General features: G+C 37.5%; 1 protein-coding gene across 1 annotated transcript in view; it reads right to left on the reverse strand.

Annotated features, from left to right (window-relative positions):
* MICU2 (mitochondrial calcium uptake 2) overlaps window positions 1-21,972 on the reverse strand; it is a 133,542-nt gene extending 111,570 nt beyond the window's left edge. Inside the window, exon 1 of the mRNA XM_059838727.1 lies at window positions 21,731-21,972. Within this exon, the coding sequence (XP_059694710.1) occupies window positions 21,731-21,967 (237 nt within the window). The 5' untranslated portion in view covers window positions 21,968-21,972. The remainder of the gene's footprint in view (window positions 1-21,730) is intronic.
* Between the last annotated feature and the right edge of the window lie 4 nt (window positions 21,973-21,976).

Below are 21,976 nucleotides of genomic sequence, written 5' to 3' on the forward strand. Positions count from 1 at the left end.
ATCTATGTATAATATTACATCTGCTAAATTTATAAATACCTAACAATATTGCTAGTTTACTTAAATATGCCTTTGGTAACAAGCAATCTGAAATCTCCACATCTAACTTTTACATTTACGTATCAAATGTAGGACTTTCTTGTCAATAAGAAAAGATATGAATGACTAGAACTGCTTCCTAAGAGGAAAAAAAACCAAAAGGCACTACATTAAAAAAAACAAAGTAGAAGAAACCCAACTGACACACCACACAAACACTAACACATCCTCCACTCAAATTCCAGAACACAAGTACAACCCCCCTTTAATTTTCTATGCTCATCATAAGAAAGATCTTGCCCAAGATCTTTGTTCCCCAAGCACACACAGCACAACATGACAGATCAATGTTTCTGCTTGTTTTCTGGAATGACATGCCACACCAATTTTGGCCATCTTTCTGACGGACCAGTTAAAAGCACTGTAATTTTACTCACAGTTAAAATAAAAGCACCTACACGTTAATCTTTTATTTAAATTACGTAAGTTGCTAACTGCTTAAGAAAACAATCTACACAGTTATTGAAAGGTACTGAAAGAGCCATGTGCTACAATGAAAACTCATCTTTTCATAAATGAATTATTACAAAGAAAATAGTTTCTTGTCTTCTAACACAGTAAGAGGACAGATATTTATTACAAAGCACTATACAAATTCTAGTTAAATTCACTGACTGTTGCTAGGAGAGTGAAGCAGAACAAATGATTGTGAAAACAACATAGGTTTGAGAATTTTTAAATACACACAAACCTGGTAAGAACCACTACACTTTGGTGCATAATTTTAGAGGTGATGTCAGGGAAATCTGAAATTGTTAGTGAATTCATGTGAAAAACTAGGAAACAGAATTTGACAGTCAGGTCTAAAAAGTGAATCAATTACTAAGATGAAAACCCAGATCAAGAAGAACCAAAACTGCTGTGTTAATCCTTCCTGGGCATCACATTACTCACAAATTCCACATTCTGTATATTTAAATATGGATTTAAAGTAAAGAATGATCACAGGCAGAAGATCTGACACAGAAGATTAATGATAAGTAAGGAAGACTATGTGAATGGTCTGTGAATGGCCCAGCATAACACAGGATTAGCATGTCAGAGAACAGTATCTTCTCTCACAACTGCTACATGCCATCACATCACATAACAATGCTAATAAAATGTGAGTCATCATCAAGCCTTATCCTATTTAAGATGCAGGCATCAAGTATGGACACATATGGATGCAGTAATTCAAGAAAAGCAAGAAGTTTCATTTTATTCCTGAAGTAAAACCACACATGATATAGTAAAAGCTCACCCTTTTTTTAGAAGCAAGACAATCCTTAAAAGATTTTAAAAAAACCCTTGTAATTTATTACATTTATACATAGAAATTAAAAATATTCTGCAAATGAAGCAACTCCAAATGATCAATACATCTTTAGGGCTGGGAAAGAGGGGACCCAAACAAAGGGACCCCTCTTTATTCCCCAATATTATTCACACCTCACAACCAAAGGCCATCGTTCAGACATGTAGCACAAAATTTACTTCTCTGGTGAAACACCAGTGTGTGACAGCTCCTACAACTACACAATGTTGGCCATCACTGGGTCATAGTTTTGTTTCCTCTCTGATTAGAAGAAAGTACAGAAAGGAAGGTAATTAGCTGGGCTGAGCAATAACCACAGCAATTTACTGAAAAAATACAGATTCCTATGGTTTCTACCTGGGCTTTAGGTAAAATAGTCATTTTGATTACAATCTGTATGTATGATAGCATCTGAAAGCATTATTTAAATAAAGCATTGCCTAGTTCTTTCACTGTAGTGCTGCTGTCTGACATCTCTTAATTTCATAGGTCACATGTCAATTTAGCAACCACATATTAAATCAATTTTTCTTCAAGTAACCTTCAATCAAGTTTTTCTAAGCTATTATTTTTTTCACTTCAAAGATCAGAAGCTTTGGGATGCCACTCCCACATCAGCTAGCAATGTCCATTTCTAATAATGATTTGGAAGACCTGAAGGGAACTTCCTAAAAACAATAATGAATTTAGGAGGAATACCAAACAACAAGTTCAGTACAACTAGCATTGTTATAATATGTGTTGTGCTTCTAGTTTTTCTCAGATATCAATGTTATCAACTTAGATCAACTGGAACATCAATGAAGTGTGCCAACAAAGAGGCAATCATGAAATATGTTGTGTCTCAGTTAAAGAGCCTTTTTCCACATTTGAGGAACTGGTTTTGGCACAAAACTGAACTCAAAAGTCCATCTCTCTCTCCTTCCTCTTCTCTCCACCAGTACACATTATAAAGTATTTATTTCTTATAAAACCAGGCAAATCTAATAATAAAATGAAATTTCTGAGGTTTTAAAATAAGCAATAGCAAATGAGATTTTTGAGTGTCTAGTGTGTCTGCTTAGTTAATCCAGGATTGATTTCAATGAAGAGTCAAGTCTAATGGAGCCTACAAAGAAATTACAGCAATTTTTTTCCATATCCTGTTCATAAAATAAAATCAATTTAGCATTTTAATCAGAGAAAACCTTTAAAGAAGCCTTAACAGTTGATATTAGGGAACGCAACTTACAGTCCTTGAAATTTTATTAATTATTCTAAACCTGTTAATTACCCCCATAGCTAATGTTGTGTCAAAATATTAATTCCTTGAAAGAAAATGGCTTCCAGCTAGTTATTAAAACTTCTACTGAGGGAAGTCCAAGTTCAGTAGCTTAAAAACCCTAATGAATTACAGAAGGCAACTAAATAGAATGTATGTAACTACTTACAGTGTTAAAAAATAACATTCCTTTCCAAATGATATTTTGTGTGTCTTTTCATTACTTACATTTAACATTTTGCACCTATCTGCTAAGACATATGTGCTCACTATTCATTGTAACATAAAAGAAATTTGAAGCTTAGGGATCTGTATATTTTACTATGTAAATCACATAATACTACATTCTGGTTGGTATCTGTACAAACTAGGTGGAAGAATTTTTAAAAAGTTGATTGCTTTAATTAGTTACGTATGGACACCTTGAAGCATATATTTTGGCTCTTTAAGCTATACTACTTACTGCAGAAAGAAAATTATTCCATTGTCTCTAACTCATTTTTCACAGATATTTTTTAGTTTCAAAACAGGATACAGATCTCTATTCTTCCTCAAACAGATGCTTGTGTAATTCAAAATGCACCAAGAGAAACTGGAAGTTCAAAGTGGGAACAAGGTGGCTGAGATTACCCTTTAGAAGCAAGAGGAAGGCGACATAAAAGCAAACTGAAGAAAGAATCAGAAAATTCTTACCTGGGAAGACATAATCCCAGAATAAGCTCAGTTGGAAGGGACCCTCAAGACTCACCACCTCCAGCTCGTGGCCCTGCACAGCACCATCCCCAGGAGTCGCACCATGTGCCTGAGAAGGTTGTCCAACAGTGGGTCAGAAGTACCAGTGGGCCAGTTTCCCATGCTACTCTACACAACAGCATCAACATAAGATGTGGATATTAATTTTCTTATCTTCAGCTTGATAGGATTTTGAACGAACAGATAACAGAGTTGAGAAAGAGATGATAAGCTATTTCTCAGTGTTACAATTTTTTTTTGTTTCAATGTAAACGCTACTGCCTTTGGTTGAGCTTCATATTAATTTCTCTTTAGACACCTAACACACTTAATGCTTGGGAAAGCTCAGTAAAATTTACTAAAAAAGACACAGCTTAGACAAAACAGTTCAATCACAATTTTAAGAAATGCTTCTTTTTAAAATCAGAGAAATTTGCCAAAAATGAAGCACAACTGTCCTGTTGGCACAACAGACTATCTATTCTAAGGCCTATTTGATAGCATGTCACACTATTGCTCAATTACATCTAGTTGTTCCTAAAGACTCTTTAAGTCTTCTTAAGTGCTTATGGCTCCCTATATTTAACACAGATGGTCTTAATGCCAATTCTCCTAAATGTGTGAAACATGAACAGGGTTGGACAAGGGCTCTAACCAAGAAACACAGTGCTCTTCAAATATTCTATCTAAAAGAAGTCTTTCCAGTGTGAGGATGAGGAGCTATAAAGATCACCAGGGTATAAGCTGGCAGCAGCTGTGAATGACTATTTAGGTCCCAGCACAAATAGCTTTGTTCCAGAACCACAGAGAATTTAAATGACAGCATCAAATTAAACACAAGTTTTTTGAACCTTGGCTTCTTTTTAAGAAAGGCTGTGGGAGTGGAAGAGGCCAGACATCAGTGTACTATGCTCCCAGTGCTAGAGAAGGAAAGTGCCATCCCTTCCTTTATACTTTCCACTGTCCAGTATTTCTAGCTCTTTGCATCCACAATTATAAACAATATTGTGTAGCACTCAAAGTAGGAAGATTTTCTAAGAAGGCAGGAGAGGTGAAAGGCAGATCAGTTTAACTTAAGAAGCTTAACTTATTAGAGTGCATCTTTGAATAAGGATTAATTGCTATCAACACATCAGAAAAACAAGTTATTTTTAAAATAGATTTTGGTCACTAAGCTTTTAAAAACTGAATATAAATACTCATGCTGGAAATGCAGGTCATTTTATATTTTCAAGGCATGTCACCTCAACAAAGTGTAGGTCACAGTTACCTTGGGCATAATGATATATTTTGATAATCTCAACCCAGCTTGACATAAAATATTTATCTGAAAGGTCTTGTTACAAAAGAACTTTTCGATAACAATGAAAAGTAATCATAGCTGTGAGCATGAAAAGTTGAAATGAAAACCAGTAACATAAATATTTACATTTTGTAAGATGCTTTCATAACATACCTTTTTTATAAAGAGGTTGCATACAATCAAACATACAAAGTCTATACTTTCAGGCTCTCTCTGATCATTCCATAAAACAAATGGCCAAATAATCCCCATAGTGAAAGACAACCTTGGAAGAATTAACTTCACAAAATGATGTATGCTTGTAATTGGGAGATATGAGCATAGGAAGGAGACAGAGGCCAGCTCTGCAAAACTTTCTCAGTGTTTTTAAAGTTTATACTTTAGGAGACATAACACAAAGTTTTTTGGCCAATTCATCTTGCTTTTAACTGGCCAAGAAAATGGGAAAAGGTGGAAAACTAGGTTGGTGGAGAAAATGGGAATGGTATGTCTCAAAGGTTGGAGGATGCAAACTCCCATTGTGGACACCTTTAGGGTGTGAGTTTTACTGTAGTGCTTCATTACTTGTTAAAATATACAGGTGCCTTGCACAGATGGATAATGCCTTTTTCCTTCTGTTCTTCCTCTTTGTGTTCAGAAAAAGGCATCATACATGTATCAGAGTAAGTTGGTAACATGACAGAAAGGTTAAAAGATAATCCCATCACCACTTAATTTTGCACCTAACCCTAATAGCGCTTTCAAAACATTAACTGAAAAGCCATCTTCTTAACATGCCTTGCTTAGAGCCAGAAACTGGGAGCAGAGACAACATCCAACACCCCATTCAAAGCAACAGCAACATGAAAAATGGTGCCTGCACAGGAGTCTCAAATGGAGCTCTCCAGCCATGTCCAAGCGTTCGGAAGACAAACACTGCCCTGAACTGAAGAAGTGACTACCAACAAGCTGCACTGGTACTGAAGTTACCTCCACTGAGTGCCTGGCCCCTGGCAGAGCGGACCATGGGGAAAGCACACTCAGGGACTGCTCTCAATGCCCTGGAATGTGCCTCAGCAGAATGCTGGTGTCCAGCATCACTGGCTGGAATCCAAGCAGATCCTTTACCCTCCCTTTATACAACAGCTTACCACATGCCTCTCTGACACCAGAGATATGCCTTTCCTCCTCCTCTTTATTTTTACTTTAGTATCTTAAACACAACTGAGATGCATACTTTAGGCTATACCATTAGGGAGGATTTTAAGCCCATTTAGCACTTGGTAAATTATTGTGCTATCCTCCCAATGCTAATGTAATACTGTTTTAAAAATAGCAAATTAAACTAACAATACAGTTCACACAGATGCTTACATGAGTTACAGTGAATTACCTGTACTTTGAATATCAAGTTATCTGCACAAGAATCCTCTAAATATCCCTAAAACAATTCTTTCTGACCCAAAAAATACTTATTTTGACCATCTCAGGAAAAAAATAGTCCTTCTCAAGAAGTTCTTAGTAAACAGGGGACAGAGAAAAGATAATGATACATTTCCTTTCAAAACTGATTTGCTTTTTCTTCAGTTGTGGGTATTGCTGTACCCAGTTGTACCCAAATCTGGAGAAATAGTGTACCTTTGAAATTCCGTGTCTCTCTTTTACTCTGGCCCCCAAAGAATCATATTTCTATCCCAGAATAACAGTACCACAAGAACCTAAATATTTTTACTTGGGGAAAAAATAGACAACTCTCCAGAAAGTGTTTTTTTTTCTTTTTAAAAATAAATAAGTACACAGTAAGTTGGTTGATAACATGCTTTTCTGATCTGAAAGATGCAGACTGAATCTTATATTTTGTTGTACTAGATCATGGATTTGAGACTAAATAGTTAATATCCCAACTTTCAGACTCTATATTCTGAAAAATTACTTCTCCTCTCAATTCCTGTTGTATGCAGTGGAAATCTTGTTAATATTGTCAAAACAACCGTATTCCTACTTTGTAAACTACAACTACCTGTTTTTTTTTCAATGGGAAAAAAACTAGCTGAAAAAAAACTCCTGCCCATTCTGCAGTAAACTTACTACTACAGAAGAATCTGAGGCTTTCTGTACAGAAATGCAGATGCCCAGGACTTACTAGCACAGTTATCATTATGCTGAGGTGCAGCCTTGTTGCTTTTAACAAGGCCACTAAAACTCCATGCCAAGCCTGGCATTATGAACACAGCTGTTCATTCCAATGCTAATAAGGAGAAGAATTAGGAAAAAAACGAATTGCAACACTACACTCCCATACCACCACAAAAAAAAAAAAAACAAACAAGGGGGAGCTTTTACTCCGAGAGCAAAATCTCAATTCATAGATTCACAGGTCAGGTATCATATGTTTTGCTGAGGAACATGAGAACCCCATTATTAACAATTACTTCAACATACAAGACACTACAAAACCAACTGACATAAAGACAAACTAAGTTTATATATCTAAACTATTTCCATGTAACAAAAATTCCCTCTCACTTTTTTTTTTTCAAACTAAAGATCTTCTCAAGCTGCTTCTGTGCGGGAAGTGATCCTCTTCCCTGTTCTCTCTGAAGGTCACAAGCCCTCAGCAAATCAAGAAAATAAGTCACATGGAGCAAACCCATACTATTAGAAAAGGAGCAGGATATTAAATGGATAGCCAGCTAAGAATTCTACAGGATTACAGCAGTTGTAAATTTTTACACACTTTCTTCCATTACTACAGACTTTTTTTTCACATTTAAGAAGTGCACCTTGGCACTTCAGTGAAGTTTCTCCCCTTTTAATGCAACAAATGCCACCAAAGAACTCATCAAGGCTCTTCCTACACTTGGCTCTAAAGTCTAAACACTGATGTAAAGTGTATTTATACACCAATACTTCCATTTAGTTTCATCATGAATACCAGCAAAGTATCAATGGAGTGTTAAAGGGCATAATTAAAAACAGCCCTGTGGAGAAGGACTTGAGGTACAGTTGATGAAAAACTCAACATGAGTTGCCATTGAGCATCCCAAGAAGCCAACTGCATCCGGCATCCAAAGCAGTATGGCCAGAAGGACAAGGGAGGGGAGTCTGCCCCTCTGCTCTGCTCTGTTCTGGTGAGACCAGCACAGTTCTGGTGTCCCCAGCATAGGAAGGACAAGGAATTGATGGAGTAAGTCCAGAGGAGGCCAGGCAGTTGACAGGAGACTGGAGCACCTGTCCTATGGAGACAGGCTGAGAAAGTTGGGGCTGCTGAGCCCACAGAAGAGAAGGTTGTGTGGAGATCTTGTAGCAACTTTCTAGGGTCTGAAGGGGGCACACAGGGAAGCTGGAGAGGGATTCCCTCTCAGGAACTGCTGTGATAGCACAAGGAGTAATGGGCACAGAGTGAGAGGAAATTTAGCCTGGATATTAGGAAGAAATTCTTTAATGTGAGGGTGGTGAGATACTGGAATCGGTTGCCCAGAGAAGTTGTGGATGCCCCATCCCTGGTAGTGTTCAAGGCCAGGTTGGACAAGGCCTTGAGCAACCTGGTCAAGCAAGAGGTGTCCCTGCCCATGGCAATAAAAATATTATTTTATGCATTTATTGCATAAAATAATATTTTTTGAGACAACTGCAACAACACAGGGTGCTTTCCTCAGTGCCTTATGGATACATAGGTTCCAAAAATACAGTAGAGAAGCCCCTGGACAAAAGATGAATTTTCTCATTCCCTGCTTCCTCTACTATAAAAGTATTATATTAAATAGGAATATTGCAGGACCAGTACTATAAAGGAATAAAATAAATTTTTGCTGCAAAAGCAGAACAACTGCTTTTATGAATTGCCCATAGGAGAAGTTTCAAACAGGAAAATATTTCAGCAAAATATCTCAATATAAAATATTCAACTGATGCATAGGCATGCTATGCATAGTGTTGCTGTGTTACCTTCAAATTCTTATGAAAACCATTAATGGTTTCTGCTCTTTGCAAATTATGGCCTGAAGGACCAAAACCCAATCCACAATAAAAAGTGCATCATTTATTGTCTCATGGCTATGTCAACATAACCTGATCCCCATCAGCAACTCATTATCTACCTATTCAAAGTTTACCAACAGAAAATACACGTTCTACTGCTTGGTGTGGTGATCAAAAGCTTGTGCAATCTTCCCAGTTACAGAAGCTGCTCAAATAAAGGATGTTGGGTCCAACTTTGTTTCACCAAACACGAACAGGGACACTCAATGGGCCACAAACACCCCACGAGCACGCAGTGATTAAACTTACAATCTCCAGGTCTGACACAGCAGGGTAACAGCTCGGTTGTGACCTCCAGAATGGCAGGGAACACTGTATGCATGAAGTTTTATACACTTTGAAGAACTGCAAGCAACTTACAGTGGTCTAGTCAGATCAGCTGGACATTTCCAATGGCCAGAACCAGATGTATGTAACATGAATTCATCAAGGTGATACGCAGACACACACACACACACACACACACACACACACACACACACACACTACTAAACCGTATGGAAGAGTCTCATTCCATCCTATTAATACCACATCCAGAATTTAATCCCCATGCAGCCTGGCCCAGAGCCACTGTGTTTGCTTTCCATTACTCATCACCTTCTAACTCTGCATTCAAAGCCGAGCCCAGATGAGCCCATTTGCTTCAGCAATGGAAGCAGTCTTGCTTCCTGCTGGCAGAGCAGCCTCTCACATGGAGTCTGCTGCTCCTGGAAGTTATGGAGGGAGGGTGACCTAACCCACAGGTTACAGGGGATGAAGAAGGAATAAAGATGCCCATTACTCCCACAGCTACAGTCTCACAAATCCTACCCACAAAGGACTCAGCCATGTGATGACTCCGAGAATAATCACTCCTTGTTTGCTGTCAGTACCAGAACCCTTCGATACTGGAAGTGGTACCTCCTACCACTGCCAGAGAGAATAAGTGTACACTGCAAGGAAAAATCCATCTGTACTGGAACACCATATAGTCCTTTAAAAGTTTTACACCAAGAAATCTGGCTATGATTCCATGATTTCTGACAATGCATCTTGATTGCACTGCTGTCATTTCAACCAGCAGTACTGTTGAGGGTCTCAGCACTGCAGATAATAAAGTGAGGCACCCATGAAAAACATTCGGTAAACAAACAGTGTATTATCAGTGCAAGTGTGTTACTTTTGATAGGGCTGTTAGTATAAATGATACAGTATTTATGGCTACACCATGTCTGCTCAATTAACACATCCAACACTTCTGGTGTACCTAAATACTTAGATTTTTCTTTATTTTTTTATTTTTGAGGCTGAAGAGAAACAACAACACAAATCTTAAAGAATAACAATGCAACACCATTTGGTAATATGACACTGCTAGTTTTCCAAATTTAACAGCAGTTAGGAAAAAAGTATGTCAGCAATTTCCCAATGTAGTTTTCTGAAAGACTGAGTAAGAACATTACATACAATTGGTAAATTCAGAAAAAATACTGTGTTCTAGGAAAAGTAATTTTATACCCTTTACACTGTCTATCATTCATGATGGTTCTGCAGCTAAATTAAAATCTAAAGTTTTGATGGATTTTTCTTTAAATCCAGAAACAGAAGACTTTCTTTAGCTTTTGCCATTTTTGTTGTCCACAATGAGTCCTTTCCATAGGTCACAGCCTAAATGCTGCTGCTTATGACTTTTTAGAACTTTAGCACTCTTATTCAAGAAATTTCCTGGCAAGAGCTCAAAAAGACAAGCACAAATTTTTTTACAGAAGTGCTAACTACAGCTCTATGTGAAAAAATTAACAATTGTTTTTTTTCCCAGAAGGAGAAATAGTGCAACAGTAACACACACATACAATAACAACCAAGCTATAAAAACAAACTCCAGCTCTGATATAATACAGAAGTTGATTTAATTGCAATGGCAAATTACAATACACATTTTAACTGTGTATGTCAAAATAGAGCATGTTTCACTATTATAAATTAATCCAAACATATTTTAAGATTTTGCTGAGAAGTTTCCATATGGGAATGTCTGGCTACATCCACTTCAAATAAAAAAGAGTTCACAGAGCTCAAACAGTTCTCACTTAAGTAAAGAAAAAATAGCAGCATGCACTGCAGATAGTCTGGTGGAGGGTTAGAAGAAGGTAACAGTAGACAAAACAAGTCAAAGTGCAGAAACAGCATCTACACATTGCACTGTCTGTATTCTAACCTAAAGGTTCTCTCCTCTTTACTCTTCTGACTCTCTCCCTCAAGGAAAGAGGGAATGAGAGGCTCCGACATGCGTAATTGCCAACGGGGATAAACCATGACAACAAAAAGCAGAAAAGCTTCTCTTAAGCGGAGATGGGTCTCATGAAGAACATCCAAGAACCACACTACCAAGCCTGAATGAGTTCAAGAAGTGTTTGGACTGTACTTTCATGCACATGGTGTGACTCTTGGGGATGGTCCTGTGCAGGCCCAGGAGTTGGATTTGATGATCCTTCAGAGTCCCTTTCAAGTGAGCTTATTCTATAAGATGAACAACTAAGTCAAGCATCAAATCTCCTCATTTGTTCTGTATTAAACAGTACAGATTTAATACTAATACTTAACAGTGGATAAAATAATCTAAATTGATCTGGGAAATGCTGGTTTTAAATTGATGCATATTGCGTATTGTGCTTTTCATCTTTTGGAGATTACAATGTTTATTCCTGCTGTTTCCCATCTTCAGCAGAAGCCTATAATTGTTTGCTTATTCCCAAAGACAGCAGTGATACCACTATATTCCCTGATGCCTAAGACCATCAAGCGTATTTTTCAGTAAAAAAGGTGCCAGATGTTTTATCCATCAGCTTTAACTATAACCCGAGGAAAAGTCATTAGAGTGCAATGAGCAAAGGAAAACATTTCATTGTGACAATCCCGGGGTACTTAGGCCACTGTCTCTATCCATTTAAACAATATAAGGCTATAAAGTAAAGAGGACTTTCTTAGTCTCCATGCCAAGTATAATTTTGATTTTGCATTGCCATTAAAAAACACCAAATTACTAGACAAGTCCACAGTTGCTTCAAAAAGAAGCCTAGAGAGGACTGGTACAGAAGCTGTACTATATTTCCAAACCAATTATTCTGTCAGCTATGCTATTAAGGTTTGTTATCTTCTAATTTTCAAAGTTTTATAAAAGGAGAAGCAGATTGTCAGATAATGTGGTCAATACGTAACCATTAAGACTTTTCTCTACTGAAAAATAAAGTTCATTTTGGCAAATTTGTGAGATCATAAAATGTAATTACAAAGTCCATTTCACCACAGTGTGCAATACAACATGACAGAACTTCGTGCTTTTCTCCTTGGCAAGATCTCACATCATCAAGCCCATGCAGTCAAGTTCAAAGCCCAGCCTGATCTGGCAGCACACAGACCTCTGCCTCTTACAGGGTCACCTAAAGAAGCTTTTGGTAAAACTTCAGGCAGATTTTGTCCTTTAAATGCTGAGCAAATATGGCCATTTAGACTAGAAACTTTCAAAATAAATCCCATCATTTCTCCATTAGCACATTCTTATGTTTATTTTTTGTTATTGTAGTCACACAGTGTGTATTTTAAGTATATTTTATACATATGCATACATAGCCTTACTAATATATACAAAGTATAAATTTACATTACATATAGATATGCACATAGCTTTATACACAGCTCGGTATATGTTGATTTAACATTACAGCATTATTTCTTAATAGATTATTGTAATATGGCAGTATTGCCAATAAAAGGCATTATCAAAGAAAATGCCTACTTTAAAAAAAAAGAACGATTTAAAAACAAGTATTTGGAAGCACCAATTTTCTTCATTTCATGTAACTTTTCTATCTGTGTTAGAGTTTGTGCAGTTTTTGGAGAGGGATGAAGGAGTTTCTCTGATGATGTGGCAAAGGAGCAGGGCTCCAGTACCTATAATATTTATTAGGTACATCTGCTGTAAATGCTTTTCATAGACTACATGAGTGCGAGACAGTCATCCTTGAAATTTCTCCTACCCTGAAGGGGACACAAACCTTGAGGAATTACTTGAAATGATGTCTGGTGTTTGAAGCTGATGAGACTCCCTTCTCTTGTCTTTCAGCTGTACGTGTAATGAAAAGCTCAGTGAGTAGCAGTAAGAAGCTGTAGCCTACTACACATTCTGAATGAGCATTTCACATAGTTCCATCTGTCATTTATTTTGGATGATTATTTAAACTAGATTCTGAGTTATTTGTTCTTTCTGGCTAGATTATGTTTCCAAAACGCTGAGCCATTTGCTAGGAATAACCATATTCAGTCAGCCACAATGTTACACAAAAGTCTACAAGTAAGTGCAATACAGAGCTCTAATGCAAACCCAGCAAATACATTAGGAAAACAGTACAAAACAGCAGCAATGGGAAAACAGTCGCTACTGCTTGCATAGATCAGAGCACTTTTTACTAAAAGAAAAGGAAAAAAAAAGGGCAATTATCAATAAGCTCAAAGTTTCTCGCAAAAAAAAAGGCAAACAGAGCTTCCATCTAAGAAATAAAAAAGAAACTTTGTAGTATCTATGTTGAAACCATCTACTGTATTTACTGGAGAAAAAGCCTTGTGTCACCAGTAAATAAATGCTAGTTTGTTCTTGGTGTTCTTTGTTAAAAATCAGAATATTATTTTGTGCAATTCTTTTTAATCAATCTATTTTTTTGTTTTCAGGCAAGCTATTTTCTTATCTGTTTATGTTTGTCCATTAACATAAACAGCCAAAAATTCTCAAGCACTAACCTTTTACTACATCAGCTAAAAGCACAAAACCATGCAGCTTAACTCACCCCACCTGTCCACATGTATCAAAGTGCCTAGAAGGAATGTTAGATTTTATTTAATCACTGAAGTCATACAGCAAGAGTGAATTCAAGGAAAAGGTGACAGATCAGATGAAAGATAGTTAAATTTTAACCTTGACCTCTAAGATTACATTTTACATCATGTTGCTTTGGTGTCAATGAAGACATCTGCACAAAGAGTCTGTGCACAAAGGGAATAAATGTAAATATTTTGAAAGCCAGAAACTTAAGTATAGAAATATTTCACATTCAAAAAGATGAAAAGAATACAGTATATTTAAAATTGTAAAACAAATGCCCATACATAAGTAATATTTAAGGGTATAATTAATTATAACATCATGGTCCTAGAGATTCCACACTCTCTATACCACATTCTATTTTAGGCACATAACATGACAATGTTATGTCACTAATGCTGAGAATGATGCTTGTGATATATTTAATATCCCAGTTATTGATTTAGACTACTTGATGGATACCTGATACATACAGTATTTCCATAACACAGTGAAATACAGAATAAAACAAGAGGTAGCTAAGGTTACCCTCACTGACTGCACAAAGGAACAGTTTCAGAAACCCCGAAGCATATTTAAGGAAAAGAAAAAAGATTGGGATAGGCTGAGCTAGCAATTTAATTGCATATTTATCAATGCTCAAAAAAGTTTTTGAGCACACACTATTTTCAGAATATTTTGAGACCAGTACCCAAAACTCATTCATTGAAGATGAATTTGGAGTCAAGAATGTTACAAGTCATTTAAACTCAGAACCAAACCAATTGTAGTACTTCACCTTCTTCAAGAAGCACAGCGGAGGGAAAAAATTAATAGGAATATATTCGCATTAAATACCTGAGTTAGGAGGCACATGCATAAATTATGTTAAACTATCTCTTTCATAGCCACAGACTACAGGTATGTGAATAATTTAATAAAAAAATTACTACCCATCTCCTGTTCAGCAACAGGCAGTATTGAATGCATTTACCTACTGAGTTGACTGCCTTGTCATGATCTATGACAACTTTTTCTTTAGTACTATTTATTGAGATAGTAAATATAGCAGTAAAGATACAGTGGAAAATAAACCATAAAGCTGGCAGAGGGATGGATGCTACCACATGCCAGCAAGAGCACTGCCTGCAGCTTGCCACAGCTGAATAAGGAGTCCTTCCAGGGCTGGGCAGGCACTGCTGGAAAGGAACACCAGGGGTTCAAAGCACCTTGAATCCAACTGGAGCCTCCTCCACAGGCTGCAAGTCTTGCATAACCTTCATCAGGAAGATTTAAAGGCACCATCTTGTAGATGGTTCAAGAACACAACCTGAAGATGCAGTAAGAAGACCTTTCCAACCATGCTAGAAGCAGAACAGAAATGTGAGGCTGTGCAGAGAACCACTGCCAGGCTGTGTGCTGCGTACTGCCACTCAGAACAGTGCAAGACAGCAAGGACAACAATAACCAGCAGCAACGTAAGATGCAAAAAGACAGAAGGACAACATTTTGAGGAAGCTGTCCCTTCCTTTAAGGAAGCTGTGAAGAAGGAGATTTAAAAACCCAAATAAATAACCAAATAATCTTTGCTTAAAGATGCTCCAACCCACAAAAGTAATGGTAATTTTCATTATTTTTACATGGCATTGTTTTACTACATAGATTTTAAGGATTACTAATGCAACCATGTGATCAGGTTCACACAAACTGAATTCCACTGTGAGGCTTCTCTGAGGCCTGCGAGCCATCACTGAGCAGCTTGTTTGATGTGGATTACAAACATTGACATTAAGTTTCAAAAGCATGTTAAAATTATGATGCAGACTCATTTATACATGCTTAATTTTGCTTAGTGAGCACCCCAGTAATCATCTATGTGCCTCTGCATTCTCAATTAAATTCTAATAGAATAAAGACTTGAAGATAAACATTTCAAAATATTACTTAGGAGAAAAGAATCTGTCCAGGGATTTTTGCTCCAACAGAAGCAGGCAACCTTTTTCTTTTGATGACAGAGTAAACACAGGAATCTTCTTGTATGTTTCTTAGATTAGACTGTACATATCCCTTCTGGTTTTATTTTAGAACCACATTCCTCCCTCCAGGCGATTCTATACATCATTACAAATCCTTATGCAATTTTATCCCAGGTTCTATATTTATCAAGACACCTCATCTTAACAGCAATGTTCTTTCCCCAGCATGAACCAGGCAAAGATACCCTCACAAAAACTCCCATTCTAACATGATGCATCAGTGTCTCACAGTTCAAAGCACTGCTGCGTTACTTTGTAGGAAGCATTATTAATGTATAAGAAATACACTCTTTTTTGCTATTTGGTGACTGAATTTAAACACCACATGTATACTTTTATCTGGCCAATAATCCTTCACATGCACTTATCATGCACACCTTCCTAAATAACACCATGTATTACAAAATAAAACAAACAAAAAAAAAAACCCTGAACCAACCAAACTAAAAATCTTAAATATAGCAAGTGAGAAAGTGTGGCCTACAAGCAGTGTAAGCATAACTTAAGTCAATAAGTGATCCTGGTTACTAAGGATATGTGAAAAACCAATCAAAAACCCAGAGCTATGCACTTCTTCCTTCCACTGCTCTGTAGAAAATAATTTAGACGATTTAAATAAAATGCTGTTTTGACCTGCATGCAACTGATTACAATTGTTTTGGAAGCACATTTAGTTTAAACGTTTTTGCCAGAAGTTACCAATCAAGTAAATATACACCAGAAAGGTAACATGCTTATAGCAGACATTATTTTGAAAATTTTCTATTGATCTGGGTTGGAAATTTTGCCTGAGAAAAAAACCATGCACAAAATACTGGAATTTGCCTAAACCAACTATGTTTCAGCACTCAATCTCTTTGGAGACACAGCGCACATCTCAAAGTGTCACCAAAAAACACAGGTAGGATTATAAAACTTTTAAATTCTTTTTTTAACAACTTCCAAGTCAGAGAGTCCAGAGATTTCTACTAAACCCCTGAGAAAGATAAGTTATATTTAATATATGCACTCTCCCTAGATTATCCTATGAGCTGTGGAACTTTGTTCTGCATAGCCCTAGGATTTGTTTATATACTATTTTACCTTTCCACAGCGGCAGAACCAAGGGAGTGTCCCCTGAATGAGCTAGTATTTGGAGACTCTTTTACAGTATTCTGATTTCTTTAAAAAGTGTAAGGCAATAGCTGCAAAATATATTTTCATGGTGGGTACACATATAGACCTGGTAAACAAATCTAATCTCCAGTTTTAATCACTCAAAGTTTTCTACTCTTGGTTGCTCAGAATAATAGTTTTCATATTGTGACATAAAAAGTTGTCACTCCCATGTGTGTGCCATGGGAGTCACCACTCCCATGTAGTGTGCAGACAGTGTAACATACAAAGTTACCATGCCCATCTTTGCTTCTCTTAAGAATCATTGACACTCAAAAAATTACGAAACATTCAATGCAGTTTAAACTGAGATATTAAAATTATTGCAGTCCAAAATAGAATTGCTTCAATAAATGCATTTTAAATAAAATTAGATTTTTGGACACTTCAACTATTTTACAAATTATCACAAATTGTTTGTTAATTGCTATAAGCACTATCTTAATATTTTCAGTATGATCAAATACAACATACATATTTAAGACCTCCAAGACACAAACTGAGTCTCCTCTGATCTGGAATAATTGAAGAGGATTGCTGATGCAAGACAGCAGTAGCAGAAAAGTTAAGAAAAAGAAAACCAATTAGACTATGACCATGTAACAGAGCATATAAACAAGAACAGACCCCAAAAATTTCTGTTAGTAAGTTATGATTTTACCTCAGGTAAGCAGTATGAAATATTTAAGTACCAGCTAATGCTCCCACAGCCCTACAAACCAGAGTGCTGAAACATGGTAATGTTTATCAGCAGACAAGACTTTGCACACATAAAGCTTCATTTATGCGCTAGTACAACTCTAGTTAGTCTCGTTTGGAAAACAGCGACTTGGACTCAGTGCAAATTGTGACACGCTGCAGGAATCACAACTTTTCTAGGGCAAATCAAATCATATTCTTTCTGAAGCTAGTGAGCTAAACATGGCCATAAAAAACTCAGAAGGGGCAGGATATACTGCCTCTGGCAGCCTGCTGCTTCTCAGAATTTTCTTATCATTTGCAGTTTGTGCACACCCAAGATCGAACCTGCAGTCCATTGGAAGGTTCCAAATTTAGTTGGAGTGGGCCATGTTAGTATTGCAAACTGCATGCTCGGAGAGAAAAAAGGCACAGGAGACAAAACTCCAAGTCTGATCGTGTTTATAAACCATACACCATTGTGCCATTTGAATTCCACTACTAAAAAAGAAAAGCAGCCTGTATAATATCAATGCAGTGTGCAGAGCAGTGTGAACATTTTTGACCTGGCTGTGTTGGTTAGGATAATAGAAGGAACACTTTTAGTGAATTCAACAGAAATCTCCATTCCAAGTTACACTGGCAGAAAAAAGGCCCTTACCCCCCCAACCTCCCTTCTTTTTTTCTTCTCTTGATACCAGCTAATTAGCTCATTATATTAAAAAATGAAAATTGATCTAGTTTTTTTGCAATAAAGGCTATTATCTGGTTTGGGTATTGTCAGTGTAGCTTCACAGGTAAATAACAAGTGTAGATGGAACCAAAACTTGGTATCTATAAAAAAAAAGTTTCAAAAATATTGTGTCCATTTTGCTATAATAATCTTTGTAGAGTTTTACAATCAAAACTAAGGACTTACTCCAACATATTATTAGTTATATGTTTCTAAACAGTAGGTCAGCAAATGAATATAGAGAATGAAAACAACTTCATAAATGATGAAAGATTATATCTGAGGTATTATTACATTAAATATAGAACATTTTATTACTGGGATGTTAACCACTTAAAGTACATTGTAAGAAGAGGTAAGTGTTAGTGAAAATGTTGACAAAAAACCTGGGCCAAAATTTAAAAAAAAAGCCCTAAACTAAAAAGTCATTGTCAGAATAAACAATTCTATTAAAATATAGTAACCAGAGACATGCCACTACAAAATAAAACAGAAACTATCCATACAACTCAAAAAAAAAGAAAATGGATTATCTGACCCTGAAAGACCTTTGATTCTGCAAAGACTAATACAGTATTATGCCGTGTCAGGCTGGATTTCATTTAATCTGAGCAGAAGTCAGAAGTGCCCCTAATCAATATGAGCAGGAGTAAACCCATTCCAGCAGGAAGAAAGGACAGGAATTAAAAATAGATTTAAGAAACTAGGTACCAAACGTATCAGTCTTTGATTTTAGGATATTCAAAAGCTTTAGAAAAAAGAAATAAAAAAAAAAGATTAAGTACTAATTTATAGATTTTGTACCTTTGGCATGCTGTTTGCCAGCTTCACTAGAAATTGTATGTCTGAAATTGCCTGGAACAAAGAAAAACTGAAAAACGTCTGACTACTTTGACAGAGATTAGTTTTAGTGAGAAAACCTGAAAATCTAAATAGAGTTATCAACTTCAACTATTTAACCTAAACAGACAGGAAGTATTTCCAATGAAGTCTTTGTGTAAAGAAGTTACTAATGGTAACAGGACAAGAATGAAAATTATTCAGTGCCTCAATTATGCTTAGACCAGTCACACACAGACCTGACATTGGTCTTAATGACAGAACTTTTTAAACATAATGTAATGCTGCTGAAAAGCATAAAATCTTATTGTATTGGTTCTTTACCGCAGGGAGATACCTTGTCACTTTGTCAGCTTTATTTTGTCAAATAATTATGATCTATTTTGCAGCAATTAAACAGACAAGACTATATTACCAAGGAAAACTGGGAAGCACTGTACCATAATCCCACTGCACTCTCAAGAGCAACCAGTAAGCCTTGTTGATGATACAGAAGTATAAACATTTCCATGACATATTCCTTTATAACAAAGATAATGAAAATTATGCTGTTTAACTTCAAATACTTGCCTTAACCCATAATATTTCGCACACCATGCTGCCAACATTCCCACTAGATAGCATACTACAACAGGAACAAATATTTTTGTCAGCAAACAGGAAGACATATTATTTGTCAGCACAAGCTCAAGCAAGGCTGGTTAAGATTAGTTACAATGAAAAGGAATAATAACAGAAAATAAGGTTATCCACTATGAGAATGTGTAAAGAATTTTCCTATCTCATGATTCCACAATCTCTGAACTGAGAAAAAGACGGCTTCAAAATATGTAATAAAGGTGACTACTTGTTTCAAAACTGTTTCACTTTGGGCTATTTGCTATCAATCAGAAGTCACAAGTAGCATCTAAACTGCTTAAAAGACTTGCAGTGTGGCTCTATCACTGTTGCTCATAGCTTTCACAATCCACTTGCAGCATTATGCTCTGCAGAGTAATTTCTTAGATAGTTTTAAAAAGCTCAGTACACTACCTGCAGCAATATGGAGTACAACACATATGGAGAATTAGCTTCTCCAATAATCATTTTACGAGAAAACTGAAAAGTTTGAATCTAATAAGCATTTGAAGAATCCACCAATTTACCATCTCCAAAACCAAATCAGTTAAGTAAGACCTAGACTTTTGGACTGCCTCTTGAGAATTATTAAGTGTACTCATAGGACTGTCCATGCATCACATGAAAGCTACTCCCCAAGAACACATCAAAACCAGACTGAGACCCCTTCACTCAACACCCTTTAAAAGTGATTACTTCCCGCATCTAACACTTTTTATATATACCTACATACACATCTACTTAAGCAAGAGTTCCATGCATTAATTAAATTGGTCTCAATGACAGGACTTTTAAAAAATAATGCAAGGATGCTTAAATGCCTCACATAACTAAATGTAAGAACAACAAGGAAATACATTTTCAGTAGACTATCTGGTGACTAATGGATGCTTTCCTTGCTAGGAGATGGATATAGAAAATTAAAGCTTTAACATTTGCTGTCCAAAGTTTTAACATGTCCTGGTCCAAGGACTAGGACTACTAGATAATCTATTTAGAAAAATTCTTATCTAATAAAAATTGAGTTTTCTAAGAATATATAGCTTAAGTATTTTCCACAATTAGGGATACAATATTAAAAAAAAGAATTTAAAAAGTAATCATTTGTTCTTGACTCAGAAATAAACATCATCCTCAAGAATAAAGGTTGCTATTTATCTGTTTGTAGTTCAGCCTGTTTAATCACTCTTAAGAGATAAGACATCAAAGCATACAAAGTGTTGAATACTTCCAAAAATTCTTAGATATAAGTAGATGAATGGCACTGCAAGCATAGACTGACCTCTTCACCCATCGCACCTAAACCCTCTGGCCTACAAAGCATTTAGGTCTTCCAGCTTTGAAATAACAAACCAACTCTAATTGACAGTAACTTATCTGAAGGAAGAACAGGAAAAAGCTCACTGCCTCCATAAAAAGGATAAAGTTGGGAAATCGTGTACAATGATTATTTTATAAACAGTAATGATCTGTCCTTCAGCACCCTTCTGAGAGTGTCCTGATGCTCCAAGGCAAACCACATTTTAGCATCCAGGGCACACATTTTGGACACAGTAAGAGGAAATAAGTCTGCGTAATGCATTTCAGACAAAGTATCAACTACAAAAGTACTACTTCCGTGAAACAATATGTATATTTCTTTAAGAGACAAAAACGTGCATGACTGTCTAACAGCACCTGACATACAGACCGGGCATCGTGGAAGTTTTCCCTGAAAGTTAGCAGCAAAACTCGGAGCTCACTACAGGCCGTGGGTCTGTGCAAAGCACACAGGTCCATCGTTCAGCACGACCAGGGCTGTCAAGGGGAGAGGAGAAACGCCCCATGCTAAGGCAAACCCTGCCTTCTCCCGCTGCGCAGAACGGCGGAGTCCCCGCCGCGGAGGGAGGCAGCTCCGCGTTAAGTGACACGCTGTGATGCCAAGGGGGCCGGGGACGCGCACTGCCTGCCACACCACCGGGGCCAGGAGGGCTGCGGGAGCCCTCAGTCCCGCCTCACGACGGGGTCTGACCACCGCGGACCCCGTCCCGTCCGCGGGCCGCCGACAGCCGCCCCCGCGCCCCGGCTCCCGGCGCGCCCGCCCAGCCCTGCCCGCCGCCGGGAGCGGGGATGCTGCTGCCTTACCTGAGCCAGCACCGTCGGGAACACGCGCGGCCGCCCGCTGTAACACGCCGCCAGGCAGCCTCCCCCGACCAGAGCAGCGGCGGCGGCGGCCCCCCATGCGGACGGGCGGCGCTGGCTGCGCGGGGACCGCATCCCTGCGAGCCGCCCCCGCAGCGGGGCTCGGGCGGCCGCCACCACCGCCGCTCTCCACGCCGCCGACATCTTCCCGGAAAGCGCCGCGGCGGCCGCGCCGCGCATGCCCAGTGC

The sequence above is a fragment of the Haemorhous mexicanus genome, chromosome 2 (genome assembly GCF_027477595.1).
Source record: "Haemorhous mexicanus isolate bHaeMex1 chromosome 2, bHaeMex1.pri, whole genome shotgun sequence".
Classification (NCBI taxonomy): domain Eukaryota; kingdom Metazoa; phylum Chordata; class Aves; order Passeriformes; family Fringillidae; genus Haemorhous; species Haemorhous mexicanus.